Below are 25,527 nucleotides of genomic sequence, written 5' to 3'. Positions count from 1 at the left end.
GGTCTTTGCCAGTAAAGGTGGTTCTGCAAGCTACTGAATCATGGGGTGTAGTTAGTTTTTCACATGACTACAAACAGTCCACATGACTTTACATATCCTCAACTCATAAACCTTAATCTCAGCTCTGCTGTGCTTGAATACAACTGGGATATTGTTAGCAGCCTTTAGCCTTACTGAACTAGACATCCTCACTGTGTATCCAGCTTCACAAACTGTGCAATAATTAGCCACTATGTTCACAAACAACATAACTCTGCTCAAGCGTATAGAAATGCATAACCTATGCCCCATAAACCAGATTACCATTGTTCCCTCCTCCACTAAACTGTAATCAAAACACTGACACTCTAATTTGTGTGTTGTAATAACAACAGGGAATGATTGGCTCCATGCTGTCCTTACACGCTCGTGTGGAAAACAAGTAAACAGACAAATACAGTGTTCTTACTGCGACTGTAAATCTACCCAAGGTTTTCCAAGTGCATCTTATTTCCTTTTAGCCCAAACATAAGGTGAATGTAAATCTATTTATTTATTCATTTATTTTAACATTTCTTCTCCCAAATATCTGAACTGACTGGGTGACCTCTCCTTTGGGGCTCTACTCAGCTCTTCCCAGGAGGGTGGCACAGTTCCCCCCCTTTTGGCTCCCCACACTCCCTAGCAGATCGTTACATGGAGAAACCTTTGGAATACAAGCATGCTGATCCACACAGGTGTGCACACAGGTGTACACACGGGTGTTCACAGACGCGGACTACACCTTTCTTGGCTGCTGCCTCAAAGCACATTGTGTGCTGTCTATCTTGCGTGCTGCACAATATCGTTTAATATTTAGTATCTACTGTTATCTACTGCTAGCTAGTTTATTGTGATGGTGCTGTTTTTATTATGTTGCTCTTTTTTTGTTTGCTTTCTCTTCTGTTTTTTTTTTTTCTCCATACAGGTGATCCAGGTGTTTTGTTTGTTTTTCTTTCTTTCTTCCCCCCTTTCTTACCGTCTCTTCTCCCCTCTGGTTTTCTTTCTCTCCCTCTCTTTCTTTCATTCTTTCTCCCTGTCCTATCCCCCAGTCATGTCTGTCCTGTTTGTAGCAACCGAAAATAAAATAAATTCATAATTATAATAAAGGTCAATCAAATGGACCAATATGGCAAGGCCATAATGATCCACTTGGTAAAATAAATCCACTTGGCATCTTTCTTGGCCTTAAGACAACAATTCTGATGGCTAAAGATCCAAATGGGACAACAACAAAAAAACAAAAAAACAAAAACAAATATCTGAACTGACAACTACAAGTGAGGCCACAGCGGGGTCAGAAACACCCCAACCAAAAGTAAGCATTGCAAATATCCGCTAACAGGGATCTCCATTCAGTGATGCACAGAAGACCTTGAATAGTGTTGCAATTCTGTTTTACCGTCTTTAGGCTCAATGTTTTGGTTTGAATGCCCTTAACATCACTGCTCTGAATGCGTTTTCATGAATTTGTTGTTTAATTTTATTGTTACAACGAGATTTTTAAAGTAGCAGGTAAAATGTCAACATTGTATCCGCCTCGCAAACTGGTAGATACCAAAACCAAGAAACAGAGAGATGAGAACAACTACTTCAAATTCTTGAGGGAAACAGGAATGTGATCCAATTAATCTGGCTCTGTGTCTTACATTCACCTAACATTTTATGTCAATGTTGTGTTTATGGCTTCTTTTTTCTGCACTCCATCTACAGTGGAGTGTTTCAGCTAACTTGTCTTCTAAAACCTCTAGCCTTTATGGGGCAACATTGTTAAGTATTTGGGGTCATGTTTCTGTAAGTGTTTGGGGGAATAATTCTACCTTTAGCTCAATTTTTGGGTGTCAACTAACTCCAGAGGTGATACCTGGAGGAGCAAGCTCCATTCTGTTCACCAGGGTGTGGATAACTGTGCCTGTTTTCTGCCTTATAGTTATAAAGTTCTGTGAAACTGAGGAGAGCTTCAGATCCATGTCACAACTTTCTGTAGTTTTGCTGCACATGATTTTCACTCTGCAGAATGACCTTAGAAGATGTTTTTTATTTTTCATTTTTAAAATTTAAGACACTTACTAATGCTTTATTTCATGATACCTGTCACAAACACTCCCGATTCAAACGTTAAAACCTTCTGCAGATGGATTTCGAATGACTTCTGTGTCCACGTTCACACACAGACATTTGAATACACCCTTTACTGTATGATCGTCAAAGGCTTTTAATGCTTCATTTGCCACTGCTGCTTTGTCAGGATTTTAAAGTTCAAACTTTTGAAATAGAGTTTTCCATTTTTCACTGAAGATTAGGAGCCCATTATCGCCTTGAACAGCAAAGAGACCAGCTGAATGTTAACGCATTACTCCATCCCGGAGACGACGGGTTCAGATCTTTGATGCAAATGTGGCGACTCTCATAAGCACGCGTTCATTGTGTGAGCCGCCTTCACTGTCAACTGGAGACACGCGGAAGACGAGATCAAACATGAGAGCGTTCAAGGTGAAAATGCTTTTCGTACCTCGTTGTTTGCGTTAGAGAAAAAAAGCATGGAGGAGAAGAGTTCTAACTTTTCAACTGCTTTGGTATTTAAAAACAAAAGGAAAAGGTTTCAATGTCAAAGCTGTATTGTGGTATTTTAAATTCGACTTAAGTCAAAGCAAAATGAAAAGGGAGGTCAATTACAGGGCATGAACAAGTATGGTTATGAAAGGTTTTGGGACCTGATTTATTAAATATATACAGCATCCAAAAAACTTAACAGACTGTTGTCCGTCTTGCTGTAAATAGTTGCAGTCTAGCTGAAACTGAACATTTCTGTTCCAAATTCAGTTTCTTTTATTCCTTCCATTAATATTCATGATTATCCTTTGTTGATCTAAGAAAACCGAGGTTATTACTCCAAGATACCAAAGTATTCCTTATTTGAAAACTAAAAGACTGCAGCCAAGTAAATATTATCTTCACAGACTTCATTAGCCTGACTTTAACTTTCTGTGACTCCTAATGATGTGAGTCTGTGTTCACATTATCACTTCAGTTGATTACATAGTGTATTTGGTTTCAGCAGCAGTTTTTAAGCAAACCTTCTCTACTTTGCTGCTTGATTTTTATGACAGAAATCAGTTGTGTTTGTTGGGTTTGTATGACCTTAACAATTCTCAGTGTGTATCTGATATCATTGTGGATTTTCGATAGTTACATATTTTTTTCCTTCCCAACAGGTTTGCTTGATAGGAAATCACGCAAGTGTGCAGTGCACAGCTCAGACTGTAAAAACTAATACAGTTAAATAGCTGTTAGGGGACAGAATAAAAACCAACAGAGGTGAACACAATAAACACCTAAACTAGTTTTGGAATGCCTAACATGCCACTGCTACAGTACATTTAAATTATATGGACTTCAGGTCTTAGCAGAATGCATAATACTGTTAATAAAGTGAGAGCAAGTCACAGGGAGAGTGTGCAAGATTTTGTTCCTAGTTTAAGAATATTTAATCTTTAACATTTACCCATAATACAGCAGAAAATGAGTAGAGAGCATAATTTAAAATTCATACTTCACCAACAATGATTGAGCTGTCTTATTAAGAATCCAGTGGAAACTGATCTTTTTTTTGCCACTGAAACATTACATATGCATTGTGTTTTAAAACAAAAGACTGAAATTATACTAGCAATGGTTTTAGTTTTCCCCTCAAATATATCAGTTAAACCTTTAAGCTGCAAAGTTTGCAAAGTCATTCTGGTTAATGACCAGTCTGGTTTGTGTGTTTCAGAGGCTCTGAAGGCCCTAAAGCAGAATTGGCAGACATAAGCCTGCAGAGTAAGCCAATAGTGAAATCTGTAGATGGCAGATAAATAGTAGATAAATGTCCCTTTCTACCTCTATGAGGAGCAATTCTGCTTGTGATCCTATGGCACTCTACTTTTATATCACTCTAAAAATAATAAGGTGCACAAGGAGATTATCTTTATGGGGAAATTGGACAAATTTTAATCAGGTATTATGTGTGAATTTGCTAAATGTCATAAAACTATGACATTTAGTTTTAATAAAAATTAAAATCAAGAAACTGAAAACATGCTGATTTACAAATGTGCTGGATCAAACTGGGAATTTTGAAATCTGTTAATGTAGCCAGTGTTACAGATAATACCTGTGATGGGGTGAAACCAGACATCTTGAAGGCAGAGTGGACTAGAGGAACTTCAGCTTTCAGCAGCATCTCCACGTAGTGAGCTGTGCACCAGTAGACAGGAGGGATTCCTGATTCAGCCACTTCCTTAGGAAAATGGATCTGTCATAACAAAAAGATCTTGATGTCATGACTTTTCTTGGTAATGATTTCGAAATAATGTTAGATCATACTAACACAACTGAGAAATATAAAAAAAAAAAGAAGCAAAAACAGTATTTGCAAGCTCTAATTTTTGTATTCAATGCTGCTATGCAGAAAAAGTCTTCTTAACAATCAGAAACAGCATGCAGTGTGCACAGCCATGTGCCGGCGTGCGTGTTAACAGTGTGCATTCATGCCCACATTTCCTCCATTTGTCTCTGCCTCTTAATTATTTGTACCCTTTTAAATTTCCGTGATATCGATGAAATCGACCACTTTGTGAAGGCCAACCGCTGCGTGAGATATTCAGCAGTTGTATCTACATCAAATGCACCGAGAGCAAAAAAACACACGTTCGGTCTAATCCCATTGTGCCGTAATTGACTTTGACGGCATAAGATGAGATGATAGAGGCTATAATGATAGCAAAGTTAATCTCAGCACCTCAGCTCTCCTCTGCAATTTCGAATGATTGAAACTAGACTTCATTGTAAACTTCTTCCCCTCAGCTGAACTCTCCCTCATTTATACTTACACAACCTTTTTATTTCATATCCTGTTTTCCTGTTTTTCTTTCCTGCTGTCTCGCAGCCTAAACCTGAAAGTCATGAAAAAGATGATTTATCTCCTTTTATTCGTGTTTTCATTTCCAAGTTTGTTTTTTCTTTTGTTGTTGGGATTAAATGAGGACAACACAGAGACAGCCTTTCAAGCTGTTTGAAATTTGAAGGAGCAGTGTCTTGTACACAGCTCATCCAGAGTATGTAGGACTGAGGGGCAGGGACAGCATGGAGCGCTATGTCCAGTAAAGCCAAACATGTCAATGTTTTAGATGAAAATTCACCACAGGGATCACTGTAGACAAAAATATGATTCTGTAATGTTTGAACTTCACTTCTGTAGAAGTTTTTTTTTTCCAAAGATTTATTTTGGTCCTGTATTATTTTTATGATAAGATAACAGCGCAGGCAGGAGCGAAGGGACCGAAAGCAGGAAATGGCCTTGGACAGAACTGAACCCAGGCTCAAAGGCAACCTAAAGTAGCCTTTTAGCATACGGGTCACCCAATTAAGCCACAGACAAATGAATGCCCAGATGCAGGGGTTGCTGAGGGAATAAAAGAACAACAAAAAAGAGTTTGTCCTTTCTTACTTAACAGAAGTCATTTTCCTCTCAGTTCTTGCCAAAATGTAAATATTTTTAATCATAGTGTAAGTGATTTTCCTCTTTTTTGGAAGTGGGAGAAAAAGACTATAATGCCTGTTTTACATTTACTCCAAAAGCGGCCCCAAAACTTCTTGATACCATGTCAAAGAAGTCACAGGCATGTGAATTCTTGAAAAATGTATACCAAGAAAGTCAAAATGTAAAGTTTGCAGCAGTTAACACAGATCTAAAACATGTTCTATCAATTAAAAAGATCTAGGCTAACAAGTCTGTGTTAGGAATTGTTAGCCACAAACATGTTTCAGCTAATAGGCGTTCCAGTGTCTGTAGCTAAATGACCTAAATGTAAAGCGCGCTACAGAATCTACACAGAGATTCAAGCATAGATAGGCTCAGAGATGATAAGAGGAATAAACCTCCCTACATGTAGACATTTATGTCAAAGTGGAGGGCATGTATTGGAAGAATGCAGGAAGCCAGACAGTGATCAGGCAAATTTTCTTGTGTCGGGTTGTTTAAACAAGCTGTCTGAAGCTAACTGGCTGTTCAATTTGACTGCAGTGCTTACAGACAGTCATAATGTAAATTGTAGTTCTGAAGGCATACAGCTGTGGCCTCACCCTTCCCTACCCTTACTTATCTGTCCTAAATTTAGCAAACACAACTCAGACCTGTGTTGTTGACTGGTACGAGGCTATTCTTTGTCCACACACACATTTCTGACCACTCCAGCAAACCAATCCAATCTTAAATGGATCCATCCATCATCATATTCGTCAATACATCCTTACCATTACTCCACACACTGATAACCTGCTGCAACCTTTCTGAATACCTTTCTCTACCTAAATTCCAAAAATGACCACTTACATAACCAGCTGCTTTTAGGTGACAGTCCGTTCATCTTATCCTGGGAATACACCAGGTGCTGGTCTGTGATAATCCATCTGCAGTGCGGTTTTGCTCAATTCTGGCTACAAATCGCAATGTTAGTGTTTCAGAACTGAAGTATTAAGTGGGAAAGAGGTGTTTCAGTTAGGAAATTCACTAGTTGCTCTTTGTGTCTGACTTCCTGATTAACTGCTCCATCTAGTTGACCTGCTAAGAAAGCCACTACTGCCATGCTTCTATAATTTGCCGTGGCACATCAGTTGGATTTTGAAATAACTCTCCGTTACCTTGTAATGTTGTGGGTTTTTTGTTTTTTTGTTGCATATTTTATTTTTTTTATACATATTTTTTACATTTGTATTAAAAGCTCAGTTGTCTTGCCTGTTAGTGTCTACATTTAGTTTCCTAAATTGTACAGATTTATGCTTTTTAACTTATTTATACTTATCTTTTTTTCTTAAAATCAGGACCAAAAATGTTTTGTCACTGCTTTTCAACCAGATTGACTACATTTTAGATACAATTAGTGGTATTATGAAAGACTAAGTCCCGATTTACCAAGTGAGGGGTGGCTAAGAGCAAAAAAGTGAAGGGCACTACATGCTCATATTGTAACAGTTTGTCAGTTATAAGGTAGATGTTTGATGTTTGTCAGATCTGGGAAATGTTTCCATATTTATGCACGGTCTATAGGCACCACTGCAGGGTAACCTAATTATTTACATTTAAATACTATTAAATATGTAATTGTACTCACTTTACCGTAGTTGTACTCACCGATGCACGTATCCTGGCTGGCCAGATGAAGGCAGAGGTGAGCAGAGAGGAGAGACTGACTAACAAACATAAAGACTTTTCCATGTTTCCGGCCATGATGAGGAACACTGTACAGGCTAGCCAGTCATGACCTGGATAACCTTCCTGGTGAGTTACTGGTTTCAAAGTTAAAGATCCAAAAATGGCTAGTAAAAAATATACACAGATTTCAAAGTCTTAGACATGTTCAGCAAACATTGTGGTAACATGAGTATTTTTGACAAACGCAAATTATTTTTTAATCAGAAATAAACAAAAATACAAATAACTAACTAGATGTGCATTTTATTAACCACTTGTAAAGCTTAAATTAAGAGATTTTGTTTGTGTTTTAAAGGATCCATAAATATTGTCTCTGTGTCAGAAGACACGAGCGCTCATAATGGGTTGAATAAAGCGCAAAGCTAATACCAGTTTGATGTCAGCTGACACTGATGCCAGTGAGTGTTATCTACAGAGTGAGTAACAATCAATTAACCACAATACACCATCAGCTTTGTCACAGCTGAAAAAACAGACTGTGAAGACCCAGTTCTGTCTAGTGTCAGATTCTGAAGGTATTACATGAAAAAATCTTAACCCACAGCCACTGGCAAACTGATACAAACATATAATTCTTGTGATTTTTGTCTTAATAAGCAGGAGTGGCTGCTTTACATTGTGAACGCAACATTGCACGGACACTGAGCAGCATACTTTAAAAAAAGAAAAACAGCAAACAGGATTTGCAATCAGGCTCCAAGGTTAAAGCTTCCTTTCATCAAGTACGTCTCGAGCGGTTTATTCAGGCTCTGCAGTATTACTCATTAAATTCAGGTCATTTAGACGTTTGATAATTTCATTCAAACCCTGCTGGCAGCAAATAACTGCGCTGATATGCGAGTCTCTGTCCTGTTCCAGGAGAACTGTGGGCCGATTAATCGGGAGTGAGAACACAAACTGGCTCGTCTCCAGAAAACAACCCCAGGCCTATCAACACTTGCTGCTTTTTTATGTCTTTCTGCTGAGTTGCTCCCTTTGAACACTGTCACCGTTAAATTTTTCTTTAGGTTAAAATGTACACAGAGAGATTTATTTACATCTTCCCACCGAAAGATTCTCTACATTTCTGCCACAAAGATATCACAGGAGAAAGTTTTAATGAGAAAAAAGACTAAATGAGCAAATTTCTTCATTTATTACATTGAAATTTATTACTTTTAGTTCATTTCCTGTGAACTCTACGGAAAAAAGCATGTACCTTCCCAGCATGTTAATTTTAAACGAATTAATCTTGTAAAATGATGTTAATTCTTCACACCAATGCCAGAAAAAAGACAACAGCAGCCTTGATCTGCTTTAAGAATCTACATTCTCATTTCTTAGTAATAGTTTTAAAGGGTACTTATGATCGTTTTCCTTATTTTTTGTCAGATATACACTGTTACTGTGGTGAACGGTCACTTTGAACACAGCCAAAGCTTCAAATAATGAGGTCAGTGTACAAATATTCCCACTGAGCCAAAAGCTCAGGCTTCGGATGGCTCTAAATGCTCCATTTCAGACAGGGGTTTTTTCTGGTCTTGGCTCTGTATCGTGGCAAAACTGGGGATTTTGCCATAATGCTTGGTCATCTCAGGCGCTCGGCTTGGTCTATGACCGTAGAAGCCCCTCCCTCCTGCTGTTCAATGCTGTTTGCAAAGGGAAGCCAATCAGAAGACAGGTGGCTTCACTGCTGAGGAGCTAAAATGTTTTTTTGTGACAGATCATAACCTGAATGACTCCAACAGCTTTCTAATTGCTTTTTTTAATGTATCATGTAAATCTACTCTAACAGAGTCCAAGAATATAAACGTGAAGCTCAAAATAACCATAAAGCACCTCTTTAAATAACTAAATTTATATTTAATGCTTAACCTTTGAACCAACGCAGATAAGAAGTCATAAAGCTGTTAAAAAAAAACCCCAAAAAACCCAGTAATGCATTATCCTGAGCAAACTCTGTTCAGTGAGCAGACAGGGACAAACAACCGAAACCCAAAGTGTCTGTTTTGTAAGAACCCAAAGTTCTTACTTTTTCGACCAATTTCAAAATTGTTAATACAGAAACATATTCGTGTTTTGCCATGTTTTGCCTGGATCCTGTAACAGACTGAGGAAATTGCCTTAGATTTGCATCTGAATGACAAGCATTTGAGATTTTTATATCATTGTTAAGAAAAGGCAAAGACGGGACTCCTTTGTGGATACCCAGTTAAAAGAACTGGAGGATGGCTGTCTGCATTAAAGCTCAATAATGAGGACCAAATCCACAGAAACTTGACACTAACTATGCATGCTGATAGTTCCATCGGCTTTGATTATCAGTTAAGGATGTCAGCGAGTGCATGATGGGAAGAAACGTCTTTTTTCGGCTTAGATGTGTGGAGTGGTTTGGCATTTATTTGTAGCCTGTTTTAAAGTCAGCAAGGCATGTTATTGGTGACAGTGAAAGTGTGAGGATTTCACTTTGAAATGTGGTCAAACGGGTACAGTCTGTCCCAATTTTGCCTTATCCTGTTAATGGAAATGTCTGGACAACCTTGGTTAGAACTTCATTATTTAAAGAATATTTGGAGGTCACACAATCACCACTGTATTATTACACCTCGAGCCGCCTTAATTCTTTGTAGCACAGAATTAACAAACATTTCTCAGATTTTTGGGCCATACTGACATAAGAGCATGGCACAGTTGCTGCAGATCTGTCAGCTGCGCTTCCGTGATGTTAATTTCCCATTCCACCTCATCCCAAAGGTGTTCTATGGGATTGAGGTCTGGTGACTGTGGAGGCTATTTGACAACAGCCAACTCATAGAATAGTCGCATAGAAGAAACCAGTTTCCAATGATCTAAGCTTACTGACATTAGTGCCATTATCAATCTGAAAACACTCATCAGAAGATGAGCACACTGTGCTCATGTAGGGACGGACAGCAGAAATACTGTTGCATTTAAACACATCAATACGCCACACCAGCAGGCTGAACCACTGATACAAGGCTTTCATGTTGTTTATGCCTAAAGCAGTCTGGCCATTCTCCTCTGACCTGTGGCATTATTAAGACAATTTTTTTTTTTTTTTTTTTTGCTTTTTTGGACCATTCTCTGTAGACTCGGGAGATGGTTGTGTAGCAAAATCCCAGTAGATCAACAGTGTCTGAAAATACTCAGTCCAGCCCATCTGGCATCAGCAACCACATTCAAAGTCACTTACAGTAAAGCCCCTTTTTCCCCCCATTCTAATGCTCACTTTGAACCTATGCAGATCCTCCTGATCATCTCTGCTCGGCACTGAATTGCTTAAGCAAAAGAACTATATATTGCCTCTGTTTTATATTCATAAATTTATGACAGCGGTTGAAAGCTTAAACTACAGTGTGAATACTTAAATACAATTATAATGCAACAGTGTGAGCTGGTTAGCTTAACCACTGGCTCAACCCTCAATGACAAATGCATGCTCTTTGATAGTGATTGACAGACAGACCTCATGCATTTGTAATGGATTCTGTAAAGATATCATTTTTAAACGGACAGCTATAAATAAATCAGTTACCCCAAAGACAGGAATAACATTTTCATCTGCGATTACCTAATCACCATCAACGAAACCGAAAATCCTCGAAATAAAATACTAACTCAATCAACGTCTATACCTTAGATTTAAAATTATTTCCGTTTACCTGAAAAAGTACTTCAGTTCTTTGGGTAAACTTTAGACCAAAGTTTTTGCAAATTTTTAAGTATATTCCCTTTTTAATTCTTTTAGCTTAAATAGGTACACTGTGTTTTGTGTCAGAAACATTAGCATAAATCTGTTTACAGCTGCCATCTGAACACAAAGATAATCAAAAACGAGCTTCGTGCTGTCAACTCAAATGTCAGTCTGGTCTAGTACTGTAGCTTCTTTACAAACAAAATGTCAGCATTTTATATTTGTGAGGGCTCTTTATCTTCTGTCTGTGTTTTCATGTTTCAATTGTCTGCTTACAAAGGAAGCTATCTGAAGGAAAAAGGACGCCTGTCAGTTGGTATTTGGGACAAAAGAAGGTTGAACTACTCACTGAGGAGCAGATGGAGCAAGATAATCTATATTGTGTTGATCAGAGCGTGAGACGTGACACTCTCGGTTTCTTTTTCTTTCTTTTAAAAGGGCGACTTGTGGCGTTCTCACACTAGACACTAGATAGCTGCTACTACAGTCACACACATATACTGTTGCCTCAGTAGCCAGAGTGGCACAAAGAAAAAGTTTGTGAAATCTTTAGAGTTGGCAAAACTTCTGTTTTGCTTATTTAAAATAATAGTGCATTATATACATACAGTGAACCTCTGCAGTAATTACTCTGCAGTAATTACTCTGCAGTAATCTGAATGCGTGGGTTGCAATGGTGCTCATCCATATAAATAAAGGCATACAAAGTCAGCTTAGAAAAAGGTTATGCTCAAGAAATACTGATGGGTATGAATTATGCTCAACGACAGATGGAGGAAATTCAGGACGACTGCTCTCCTGAACAGTAGATGTCCTACAAAGACCATCGCTGTGAAACCTATAAAACTTGCTACAATCTTTGTTCATATGTTCATTATAAGAAACACCCTGAATAAGAAGGGGGAAACTGCTGCTCTCTACAAAAATATTCATATACAGTGTAGAACGTTATGTCTGAAGAAGAAACATTGAAACCTAATTTCAGCAATCACCGCATGATGTCAGGAACATCATGGAGGGGCAAGGCCATCATTTCACCAACCAAAGGTAAGCAGAGGTTCGGTGATACACTGACACAAAACAGACACAAATAACTAAAAAAAACATTCTTATTTTCCAAATTCGGGTTTTGAACTGACCAAATGCAAAAATAAAATGTTATGACACAAGAACATTTGTCAGATGGGTGACTAACATTTACAGCCACAGTGTGTCCATTTACTGTGAATTCTTATTGCATGGACTCTGTAAAGGATACTGAGTTCTGATGAAGTTTTAACTCTCTGCATGGACAAGAAGATCTTCACATGCTTCATTAGCAGAGCTAGGTCATTTGCAGCTTCTTCTTTCAGCAGCCTAAGGTAAATCCCATACCTGTGAATGTAAATGAAATGTATGAAACACACATCTTCAAGTGCAAACCCTTTATAGATCAGTCTTCCTTTGTTTTTTAAAAGCATGTCGAGTAAGTTGGTCACATTTCCAAGTGCTGTCAAAGTCGCACTAAATGCTCCACACATCCTCTGACCTTAACACCAGCTCAAACACTGCACACCGAGAGCTTCATGGCACGGGTTTCCATTTCTGATCAGCTCCTGTATAATTCTTAATACTTTTAAGTGTCGCTGGGGTTCCTGCATTGTTAATTCTTATAGTGAACATGGCCAAAGCATCAAATAACGAGGTCTGTAACATGATGCTTGTGAGTTAAAGCTTCAACCGCACCTTGTTTCAGTTTTTTTTCTATTATTGGCTCTATATTATGTCAGTGAGAAGGGATATCCTTAATATAGTGTACTCAGGTACAGCCGCCACATCTGTGCTGTTCAAACCTTCTGTTTGTAAGAAGCAACCAATTGGAAGAAAACTGGTTTAATGAATGCAGAGTTAAATTTTAACAAGAATTATCTGGAACTGTGAAACATGCAAAGCTATGCTGCTAGATTTCAAGAATAAAATCATGTTGGAATAATAGCTCTGTTTTACTACTTTACTTCTTTATTACTTTTCATCTCTTTCATATCTCTTCTTTTATTCCCCCATCATTTTAAATTACTGAAATGAATCCTATAAAATGTACTGTGAAAATATTAATAAAAAAAAAAAAAAAGATCATTTCTCAGCATGAACATTTTTCTTTCAGTTCCCAGAATCACTCATGAAAGTCACATTGCCCAATGGGATACTTTATATCAAACTCAGAGATAAAGCAACATTGAAGTCTAAAGCAAATACCCCAGAGGAGTCCTCAAAACTTTATCCAAGAAGTCCAGTGTCGCAAGTAAAAGATTAATTATAATTTCATGTTCAACAACCTTTAATCCTATAACACCCACCACTCTGCGGGTAATGTTTGCACTCTGTGTTGATACCAGAATAAAAAATGTGGCACTCTGTTCTCCTGGACAGGCACAGAAACTTTTCAGCTGCAGAGCCCCCTTCGGAGTAGGTGCTCAGAAAGAGTTATATTCACTGTGTAATGTAGCAGCGGGGTGTCGTTAAAGGCAGAAACAAGCAGTGTGAGAACAGTAACACAAGTCAGAGGGTCTATTGTGGGAAAAATAAAGAACAGAACAAGTAGTTGCACAAGTACAGGGCAGCAATATCATGTAATTCCTTTCTATTCTGCAACATGTTTGTTTCAACAAAGTGCATTTTTAAACTCACCTATCTCTGGTGTTAAGATAAGGTTATTTTTACTTAAAGCTCCTCAGTAAAATTAGGGCCCACCTCGTCCACATGACTTTGAGAGAGTAATTCGAAACTTTGTTACCTCTTAATTAGACTTTTGTAATTCTTTGGAGGTTGGTGATGTGCGATACCACTGATTTCCTTTCCAATCCGATACCAAGTAATATTCAGGGTGGTATCGACGATACTGATCCGATACCGATACTTTGTACAAAAACTTATTTTATTTATTGTATCTCAAATTATAGCGTCATAATGATTACAGGACATCAGATTACTTGTTCTTATCACTTAATAATGCAGAGTTCATCATATAGAAATAAAAAAACTGAAGTTGTGCGCTATTTGAACACCTTGCCTGCCTGCATCACTAAAGGACTCCGTGAGAGACGTCACCTGTCCCTGTCCTCCTCTTCAGTTCGTCTCAACATACGCTCGTCATATTCTGTGATATGATTTACTCTGAGGTGTTTGACAAGGTTAGTGATGTTGCCACAACCATACATGCCAACCCTCCTGATTTTTCCGGGAGAATCCCGAATTTCAGTGTCCCTCCCGAAAATCTCCCGGAGCCACCATTCTCCCGAATTTCTCCCGATTTTCCACCCGGGCAACAAAATTGAAAAACCATATCGCAGAATTCATAGCGCGGTCCAGCCAATTCCAGTTTCCAACAATGGGGGCAGCTACTTGGTTTTAATATTACTCTTATTTCTCTTTCTGGGTCGCAAAAAAACTTTTAACATATTTTCAGGTGAGAATGTAGCTGTGTAAACTTCAAATATCTGAGCCGACCGACACATCATCTTCAAACCCCCGCGGTCTTTCACTACTCGGGTTAAACATGATATATATAAGTCACTTTGATAATTTAAAAGTGTTATTGTTTGGCTTTTTCAGTGTTTTATTTGTTCATGAGTAAATCGGTTTGGCTGAGATTAAAGTTATTAGATTAGATTAAATTAAATTTAACTTTATTAATCCCTCGGGAGGGTTCCTGCGGGGTTTTCACACAGCTGAATAAACGTTAAACAGAAAACTAATTAAACAAAGTGTGAGACGGTCGAGAGTTTACGCCAGTGCCCGGTTATATTTTAGATAGCAAGGAGCAGACGACTGAGTTTCACTCCACCGAGGGAGCCTGTGACGTACTACCCGGCTTTCTTTTGACCACGAAGGCCGGGTCCTCAGGTGGAAGCAGCCTCTGAATTTGGACACCCCCGCTGTTTCCGGGCCGGCCAATAATAACGGTGACATTTAACGTATTTTATCCGATAAATAAACACTGTAAAATTTATTTATCAACCCCCCCAACAGCCTTTTTGAATGTCTCCCTAATTCTGAGGTCTCAAGGTTGGCAAGTAAGGCCACAACACCTCACTTTTTGCTACATGTATCGCAAACCACGTCTCAGCTGTTTGTGGGGCATATTTAGGGGCAACCTGCCCAGTCACTCAGTCATTATAAAACACAATTATAAACCTTTTCATTTTCTCCAGCTTTCAGTTGAGCATGATTTCCTAGTTTTTATTGTGCAAGCACGGTTGTGTTTTCATTTATTCTTGTTTAATTTGAGGATGTTTTATGTTTTTGTTCTGTATTTTAGTGCAAATTTATTGTTGATTTAGTGAGTGTTAATTATAGTATAGCATGTACTGCACTTCGGTCAGCTAAGGGTGTATTAATGTGAGGTAAAAAATAAAAACTGACTCAACTTATATATCTCACATCAGTCAGCTCTGACAATTTTCCTAATGTCAGCTAACAAAAGTGTCTCCAGCTGCTGAACTGAGAAACAAAAAAAACTTAAGTCCTTCGACCAGATGAGCTATAAACTTGCATATTGCTTATTCACAAACGAGTAGCTACAGAGGTTTGAGCTGGGGTGAGCAAAAGAAAACATGTATGAGTGTATTCATTTGGTCTATAATGGAGATATAAAAGCAGACAAATTCTTTAGGAAGTGTAGAGCAAAGGATTGGTTTGATGTTTTGAAAAATGAAAGACTTTATTTTCCTTTTACTTTGCAGTGGCAAACAGAACTGCATAGTGATGGAGTCCCATAGCGAAGAAAACTAAAGGCAGATAAAGCCATTATTTTCACTGCCAAGCGGCTTATATGTAGATTGGTTCTGTTTGCCTGTTTGTCAGCAGGATTACTCAAAAAGTAATTGAAGGTTTGGCATGAAAATTTTTACCAGTTTGGCTCATGTTAGGAGTGATTAACTTTTGGAGTCAATTCTGATGTGGATCTGAAAATCTTTAGAAGGCGTTTGTAGAGCAAGAAAGGAAAAACATGGATATTTTGCATCGTATCCCTATACCCATATTAAACTGAAAAAAGAAAAAAAAAAAGTAAGACATCGTTTTCTTAAAAAAAATCACAAATCAATTGGAGACTCAATTTAAGCACTGTCAGTAGGAAATGTTTAGACTTGAGGGAGTGGGATCGTTCTTTTTTAACCTCCTATGAACCGAACTCTTTCATGGCATGAATTTTTAATTTCTCTTTGCTATTTGGGCTGATTGGGACCTGATGAATGTAAAAACAAACAATTATCTTTTTACCTGATTTTGCTCTACAATGGCTGGAAATCCACATCTGAGGACATTTGTTTTACATTTCGATAGAACAGTGGCAGTATAATGTCCTCGTAACAGATATCAGGCCCTTATAGAGTTTAGTATTGTGCACAACCCAAAATGTGATGCCCACATTTGTTGATGCCAGGTCATAGGAGGTTCAGGGTGGTAAGATTATGCAATTAACTTTCCGACGGCCACTTTAATGACGGAGCCTTGCTATTCTGTTAAAACCAAACCAACTTCCATCTTCAACATCAGCTCTACTTTCTCGTGCTATTTCTCCAACGTCCGCATGCTTACATGCTTAACTGAGATGCTGAACACAGTAAACTTTATGCCTGCTGAACATCAGCATGCTATTATCATTGTAAGTCAAAGATGTCATTGTTGAGCAGAAAAACACACCACTGCGTTAAAAGTGGTGATGCGTGTTTTCACGTGGAGCCCAGTGGTGAAGACGCGGTTATTGAAACAATTGATTAAGACCGTGTCAACATTCATCAGCGCCTAATTATTGAAGCAAAAGTAACTGCAAAAAGATTCAAACTGAGTGAGACACAGCTTCTAGTCTTTAACTATGCTTTCCCCATCCAATATGAAATGTAACTTTCTCCTCACATTCATTGTGAATGCAGACACTACAAAATAAAAATTAAGGTACATGCACGTTAGTCCCATCGCAGTGATTTAGACTCTTTTTAAGAGATACTTTAGGGTAGTTACTTCCATGAAGCTCACAGTTGAGTAATTCTAAGACTTTACTGAAATAGTTTATACGCAGCAGGCTCTCCTTCTGCTGTAAGAAGCCTAATTAAATAAGGGTTTATGAGCTAAAGAAAATCCCTTTACATACTTCAGACAGGTGTTGATTCCCAGCTGTTCCACAGATGATAATACAGCATTCTTCACAGTCTTCTCCTCTGCTATAAAACAGGATGAAAAAAAGATGTGGTTGTTACCAAGCAATGCATTTCACTGAGAGGGTATATAAAAGAAGGTTTGGGTGGAAAACTACCTATACATTCCTAACAGCTTATATTATTGCAATGGGAAATGGAAAAACATGACAGCATATCATGAATTGCTACTTTTTAAGACACCAGAGATGTAATGTTGTGTCTAGGTAACTTTGTAACTGGCAGTTTTACAACAGTCGTTTGGCTTTAATTGTGATGTTTGCGAGCTATTGTGACATCAAGGTGACTTGGGTAATATCAGTAAAAGTCAGCCATGGGTAATTTAACAGCAGCATTTTGACAGTGTAGAGCAGCAGAGCAATAACTCAGGAGTTTAGGGCTGTGGCAGGGTTTTTGAAAAAAAGAAGTGAAAACTGAAGTGAGAACGCTCTTTATCTCAAGACCTTTTCTTTCTCTGTGAGTCACATGGTGAAGCTACAGCAACTGAAAATACAGGCCAGTTTTAGAGTCGTGAAAACAAAAACAGCTCGCATGCAATCAGCTCTCATGGGCTCTTACTTAGTGCCAGTATTTGTTCCAAAATCATTAAAAATATATTCGTCTTTGGAGTTGCAGTTGTCACTGTGCGGATAGAACGACAAATGAAGTAATAACAGTGGGAGGACTAACATTTTGTTTTGGAAAATGTTTCCACTGCTTCCTGGCTTTGGGGAATACCGATATTATTACATCTGTGCAAATGGATCCCCAGCTTCAGACAGTTTATGGGAGGATGATGAGAACATTTGAACAATTAATATGATGAGTATTATCCAGACACCATCAGTGGCAGGAAAAACCTCCAATTCAATTTACAGGCTAATGGTGCAGAAAAATGCAAGGGAAATGATGATAACAGTAGCTGTAATCTACATATCAGAGTTATAATTCAACATTGTTGCCATCCAAATATCAAAGCTGACCAATGTGGATTAAACACAGGCCATCAAATCTTGGATTAATTGAGAAAAAATGGCTTTTGATGAGGGCACGAATCTATGCCGGGATAGCTGGTTCTGTCATTTCTCTCACTCTTCTCTCCCTATATATTAAAATCTGTGAAAACCTCTAGCTGATGGCAATTACTGTCTAATGGAGATGAATCCTCTTCTCGTTGTATTTATTCCCTCCCTGCCCATTTCTCTCTCCTCAGCATTAAGCCACCAGAGTGTATTTTGCAGTTTTTAATAACTATAATCACAATCATTTAACAAGATACACTATGAAAGGTGGCACATCTGATTTATCTCTGAGATTAGTTATGACAATTTGTACTTTGTTTAGGTGTAGTTGTGAAGCTTATGAAGAGTAATATCATGAATCTGGAGCTCTGAGTTGATTTAGTTCCCAGACTCTGTGCTTCAGAGAAATTAAAACAAAAGCAATATTAAAAATAAAGAAGCCTGAAAGTGTTAGGACTTAACGGAGTGAGAGGTAGTTATGAAACCCATTTAGAGATATGAGCATACATCATTTACGACAATATATCCAAGAATGTCTTCAGCTGTAAAAATAAAGGCAGGACCAAATTAAAAAGCTCAATTTAAAAAAAGCAAGGAAATTTTGATTAACCGTGAACTAAAAAATAAAAAAAATAGAAAATAAAAAATGAATCACTGAACTCACGCTAACATGCTCAGAAAGTTTTCTGCTTTTCTAACTTTTCTAGACATCATTAGACAGAGAATGCAAAAGTCCGACACAACGGTATCAAACGTTTAACCTGCCATGTCCGCGAGATTTCAGATCGCACCAGTGTGAGAACAACACAGCTAACGGTGTACATTCAGCAATAGCAAGCGCGCTGCTTCCTGCCCACTCCATCCAGGCAGTGGGCTCACCTAAACCAGTATTTGCACTTGTGTGAACCTGTCTGAAGCAGGCTATTTGCCATGATAGATGTGAGGACAGAGAAATGGAAAATTTCACAACCTGATTTTTCTGAAACTCTAAGTTCACACGTGAAAAAGACTTGAAGAACCTCATGTTTCAAAAGCACCTCCTATATTTTAGTGCTAGAAACTAAGTACAGGGAGCCTATATCTCCTATAACTAACTGTCTGACAACCACTCAAACACTCATCAAGTTTGGGGATGGCAGCAGCACATTGGTTGTGACAGCCAGCAAATGTCAGACCGCCTACAAGGAGCACCTTTAAGCACCTTGTAACTCTAATATGAACCTTAAACCCAACAAGTGCTGCAGCAGGTCATTCAAACCCTGCTGCACTTGCTGGGAGGTTTCTGCCGTGACATCTACCTAAAACACTGCCAGAAGAGGGAAATGCATCATGAGATTAATAACAATAATAAAAACAATTTCTTCTAACTAACCTCCATTTACAGCAACTTGCAGCATCTCAGAATGGGGGAAAGGGAATGCAATTTTGATGTTTTTTATGCAATACTTAAAAGCAGAGACTTAAAAAAGTTTGAGGATGTGGATTAAAAAAATCCTTTTAAATTATTATTTTATCTGAGCAAGCATAGATCTCTGGAACATAAAAAGATGCTCCTCATGGGATGTAGTAACCCAATTTCAACAGGAAGCTGAGATAAATGAGATTGCTGGACAGCTGCCTTCAGGAGTCAGGGCCATGGCAGGTGATGAGATACAACTCTGAACGGTGAACTGAAAGCAGTTAACACTTGGCAAACGAGCCTGCTCTCTCCATACAATGGGAGCGTCAAGCTGGGCAGATTGGCTTTGACTAGTCAATGCTAAACACCACTGGGCATTTTTCCATGTCACATGCAGACAATTACACACAAATGTAACCGGCAGATTGCAGAATTCAACAAGAGTCCTGACTGCTATCTGGTCTCCTTTATGGGCTGTTGTAACTGAAGCAGACCACAGGTCAAAATGGCAAAAGCTCTGTTTCTGTGTACTTGTGTCACTTACACTGTGTGGACATAAATCTAGCTTTTAGCAACAAAATTAGTGTGTATTTAGTCAATGTTTATACAGAACCAAGCCTTACAATGCAGAACCCATCTTAAAATATCTTCAGGCTCTTATCTGTCCAATTAATTTGAAGCATTACATAAATTAACTGAAATTTAATTTGTCATAGGTACACAAAAACTGTATCTACAGTATCACCAGTGAGAAAATATTTGCCCAAAAATACGGATTTAAAATTATTTTTACCCTGAAAGCTGTTGCTGTTACTGAATTCACCCATAGTATGTATGTATATATAAAAATCCTGAACAGAAATCTATGCCTCTCTCTTATAATGTAACTCTGACAGATGTGAATTCCAGTACATCATATATGGTCGAAGTGTGTCAAAAACATCACAAAGTTCAAGCCTGCAATCTCTCCAAAAGAAAAGGACTTAAAAATATTAGCATCAACAATCTGACGTGTAAAATGTAGGTGGACTATTTTCCACAACAGCTCTGTGTTAAAAAAATTATGCAAATAAGATTGTGACTGATCCTAAAAATGAAGTATTACAAAAATGTGAGGCAATATGAAAGAAAGAAAGCGGAAGTGCAAACAACTCTGATGTGTGTTTGTGAATTTAGATAAATAAATCATCAAAACAAACACCCAGAATTAAGGTTTTTCATCAGTCTCCAGAGAAGTGAGGCCTTTTTGCTGACAGACACAGCACTACAGACAGATGCTGCCTTTTATTAGCTGTCTCCCTGCCACAAATGACTGTCTACTAATTCATAGATCCAAGTGAATGCTTTTACTCTCATGAATTATCTTGACAGCTTTTCTTTAGAAGCTCAGACATATTCAGGATGATGTTACTTATAAAGTCTGTCAAATTTGAACACGGTTTCAAAACTTTTTATTGCATGACACACCACGCGCATGAAGAATGTTCATTCTTATGGCAATTACAGTTAAATTCCAAACTGTACAAGTCAAACCGCCCAAATCTATACTGTAGGCTTAACCACACTCTAAATTATTTTAATTTAGTACAAACACCCTTACTGCTTCAACAGGAATTTAGAGGGTAAGCGGCAGCCAGGTGCTGCTGATTAAATGTAATTGATTCACTGATCATCAGCAAGTGTGAGCACCTCTGTAAAAGCAAAGTTTTAACTTGTTGATGGTCTGGAGCGTTCAGGTAATGCAATGCCAGAAGTGGATGTCCCAGAATTTTCACCCAAGGCCAAACTATGCTCTGAGAAAAAAAGCTCAAGAGCTTTAGCTCCGAAAAAAATGGCACGTGTTTGATAACGTGCTTGGAAACATTCATACCCTGTGCAAAAAGCAAGTGCATGTATGACCTTAAGAGAACTGTGCATGAATGAATGCTTTCAAACCTCAATGAACAGAAGCAACATTGTAAAGAAGAATGAGTTAAAAATTCTCCATAACCATGTGAGAGACTGATGAAGTCATACAGAAAATAAGTATTTCAAAGATCATACAAGCTACTAAATCATAGGGAATCATGGGTTTTACTTCATAGAGTATAGAGCAGTCATTCTCAAACTGTGGTACGCGTACCACTGGTGGTACGTGGGCTCCCTCTAGTGGTACGCGGGAAAAATGTAAACGTTCAGCTCTGCTATCACTTGAAGACAGAAAACTAAACAGTAGTGACGTTTACAGGGTTACTGAAGTTGGGCTAGCTCGTATATAATGATGTGCTACGCATTGGCTAGCTACACAGCTATAGTTAGCATAATATAAACACACTGAAGCTGGAAGATGAACGCCAACTTTTTTCCACTCAATGGTTAGAGACAAATGCAGTTGCATGGCAGGATCCTGCAGACGGACCAAACTTCAGTCAGGAGAACAACTGAGATAATCCATCCACAATACGAGGTTAGTCATTAATTTACTGCTGCATGGGCTGGGCTGTAGCTACATCGTAAGGTTTTAAAAACTGAGCTTTAACAGTGGTAATAAAAACTGAGAGAGGCCGACAGTGATCACTGACTTTTTTAGGAGCTTGTACAGATTAAACAGAACAAGATACAAAGCATTAAAACATGTTAAAAACACAACAACCTTAATAAACGATTAGTTCGGACCCGGAAACAGGGTTCATACGTCATTACTTAAAGACTGGATATCCCATCTGCTGTGAATGTTTTAATGCAGTACAGTTGTTATTATTGTCACTTGTCACATCCTGTTTATGACAGTTACAATAAATAACATTCATATAAGAAATAAAATTGTCTAGTGTAAACTGTATATGGTGTTAAATACGCCTATACTACTGTAACTTAATGTCAGTCATAAGGGTGGTACTTCAAGAGCCATATATTTTATGAGGTGGTACTCATTGTGAGAAGTTTGAGAACTACTGGTATAGAGCATAGAGTCCTATGAAAACTTTCTTTTTCACATGATTCTCACTCCTGGAAAACCTCAAGCTTCTACCAAGTCATATCTTCTAAACTGCAGCTTAAAACCTTACTGTCACCAGGTAAAATATGAAGCTATTTATTCAAATAGTGCAGTGTCTTCAAGACAAGTCTTGTACCTTTATATTCTTCCATTTAATCAATTTTATTTTATATATCTTCTGTTTATCTTCTTTTTTAAATCCTGTATTGTTTTATACCACCTGTGTGTCCTTATATCTTTTTTTATGTCCCTTGAAAAGCACTTGAAATAAGCAACATAAACTTAGCCCTATCTACCAACTCCAACAAGTGAAACAAATCTTGGTTTTATATGTTGAGTAATCATTAGAGAAGACCACAGTGAAATGGTTTTCATTCACATTTTAGCAGCAGTGTGCTGCTGATCACCTCCCAGTAATTTAGATTTAGCCATTCAAGACTAAAATTCAAAGGATACTTTTGGCAACACCTGGGTTGTGGGTGTATCCAAATACTCCAAAAAGCTCTTATGTCATCACATCTTCTGGTAATTATGAACAGACAAATTGCGCATTGTTTGTGTATTGACAAAGAGGTGGGAAAATTACTTCTAGAAAATGTGTATGAAAGAAAGATTATTGATATTATGTCCTTAGAAAAACAAATAAAAAATGAAATCATAATAAACATGTCAGTGTCAGACATCAGAATATTGTAAGTTCAAAATGTTGTTCTACAATGAAATCTTGTGTTTTTACAGGTGTTCGGAGCCACAGAAAATTTCAAACAATGATTCAGAAAATCTCTTTACTGTAAAAATAATCAGCACTTGTCAGAAATTTTCTGGAGTGCAGATTAATAGCTAATGCACTGTTAATGTTATTTCAGTATTTCACACCCACTTCTTTTAATAGCTTAAGTGCCCTTGCTGAATATAATTGAGCCACATTTAGCTAAGTAGAGGGAAATTAAATTTACTGTTAAACAATGACTGTGGTTAAAATACAACTATGATTAATGGAGTATGCATTCAGTATGGAAAGCCAAACTGTACGCTTTTGTTAAACCTGCCAAAAATAAAGCATCCAAAATATTCTGACCTGCCTCTGATAATATTTTTCAGCTTTAGCAATAAAAAAAATTACAATGCGTATTAACAGTTGCCTGCACATAATATAATACATGTATTACAGAGGTTATAGTGCATGCTGTCATCATATGGGAAACTGGCTATTGCCATAAACAAAGCATATGCATAAAAATCAATTTGGCTGCGGAAGAAAGTCAAATGTGTTTGAGTAACGCAATAATGGGTGGCAGGCCTGTGTGTTTGTGTTATTATTGCGAGACCTATGGACAGAAGTCTCCCACAGAGAAATACAAGCCTCGTTTGACTGAGCAGATTATTGAAGAAAACAGTTTTACCATTTGATCTTTACAGACACAGCTCTCCCCACCTGCACTCCCCTATTCTGTAATTCATGTGGCATCAGAAAGGAACAACAAGGAGCACACACACCTGCATTCACAACAAATAGCATTTTGATACCACCAAGCATTTGCCAGACTATATTGTCCATGAAATGTCCAAGATGATTTCCAGGACAAGAGACTGCAACCACTAAGTTCAACCTACAGAAAACGAAAGTTTTCAAAGAACTCGATGAACTCCTGTTCATTGTTACTGCTTTCATTGGAATTAGGAGTGCAAGCAGCAGCCAGTTGCTGCTAATCAAATGCACTTGATTAAGTGTGAACACCTCTGTAAAGCAAATGTTTTGACAGTTTGTTGGTCTAGAGCGTTCAGCTGTGTTAACACAGTGCTATGATTTTCTTGGGAGTGGATGCCAAAAACAAAATCCAAGAGACTCTACAGGCCTCAGTTAGCATGTTAAATGTTAAAAAAAAGTTCAAAGGTCAAAAAAAGACATGCTCTCAAGCACGGTGGTGGAAAAGCCCATTTATCCATCAGATGTCTGAAATTTGGTTGTGTAACAGCAACAATGATCCAAGCACAGCAACAGTAAATCTACAATGACTGAAAAAGAAAAGAATTAAGGTTATGCAATAGACCGGTCAACGTCCAGACCCCAAACCCACTGAAATGCTTTGTTAGTTCTGCATAAAAACATGTAGCTGTTAACCTCAATCAACCTAAAGCAATGTCGTAAAGAAGAATGGGCCAAAATGTCTCCACAACAATTCATATAGTACCTCCCCACCCTTCCATTCATGTACAGGCAAGGAATACGGCAGGGGAGCAGCAGCGAGAGCCAGCACAGACAATAGCAATGACAGGGTCATGCAGAGAATAAAAAGGAGGAGCAGACATGGAGGTGCACTGCAGGCTGGCTTGTAGATGCACAACAACTGTGGGTTGACTAAAGCAGCTTAAATAGTGCACCCTATGGCACACTTGGCCGAATATTCAACAAAGGGTATCAGCAAAACCATCAGCTGATCTGCTGGGAATCACTGACTTAGTGGCCTGTCTGAACTAATTGCATCTTAATTAAAACCTCTAACCCGTGCAAAACAATGGCCGAGTGAGTTTAAAAAAAACCAAAACACATAAACAACAATGCTGAACAATGCAAACCAGAAATGTGGTAAATCTGCTTCCGTAATGAACAGCTGCTTGTTTTTAATTTATATTGAGTGTGTGAGCCATTCATGCTTTTTCCCCACACCCTAATTTCTATAGAACTGGACCTCTGTTTAATTTTAAATTGCTGAGTCTTGGAGTCTTTCTGAGTCTTTCTCTGCACTTGTTTCGAGTGCTTGAACAAATGACACACTATTATAATTATATCAATGTTTACTAAGTGCCAGATGATTGCATTATTTCAGCAGAGCCATACAGTCACTGATGAAATTCAAACTGTTATCCTTCCACCAATTAGTATGTTAAATATGATGTTAAAGTACAACTTTGCAATGTGTCTTTGAGGTGAAGGTCATGAATGACCTATGATTTGACTTAACTTGATTTTATAAAAAACATGTAAACTGGA

General features: G+C 38.0%; 1 protein-coding gene across 4 annotated transcripts in view; it reads right to left on the bottom strand.

Annotated features, from left to right (window-relative positions):
• Window positions 1–25,527, bottom strand: part of tbc1d32 (TBC1 domain family, member 32) — a 92,198-nt gene that overhangs the window by 14,168 nt on the left and 52,503 nt on the right. For 3 of the 4 annotated variants that reach the window (XM_084952538.1, XM_084952539.1, XM_084952541.1), the window contains 4 exons: window positions 17,095–17,164; window positions 12,223–12,338; window positions 7,190–7,344; window positions 4,172–4,312 (listed from right to left, as the gene is read on the bottom strand). In XM_084952538.1, coding sequence (XP_084808664.1) covers window positions 4,172–4,312; window positions 7,190–7,344; window positions 12,223–12,338; window positions 17,095–17,164 — 482 coding nt within the window. The remainder of the gene's footprint in view (window positions 1–4,171; window positions 4,313–7,189; window positions 7,345–12,222; window positions 12,339–17,094; window positions 17,165–25,527) is intronic. The other variant, XM_084952540.1, reaches the window with a different exon arrangement.

The sequence above is a fragment of the Perissodus microlepis genome, chromosome 15 (genome assembly GCF_051167445.1).
Source record: "Perissodus microlepis isolate ML-2025 ecotype Zambia chromosome 15, ASM5116744v1, whole genome shotgun sequence".
Classification (NCBI taxonomy): Eukaryota; Metazoa; Chordata; class Actinopteri; order Cichliformes; family Cichlidae; genus Perissodus; species Perissodus microlepis.
Note: the sequence above shows the minus strand (reverse complement) of the source record. Positions and strands in the feature narration are given on the sequence as shown.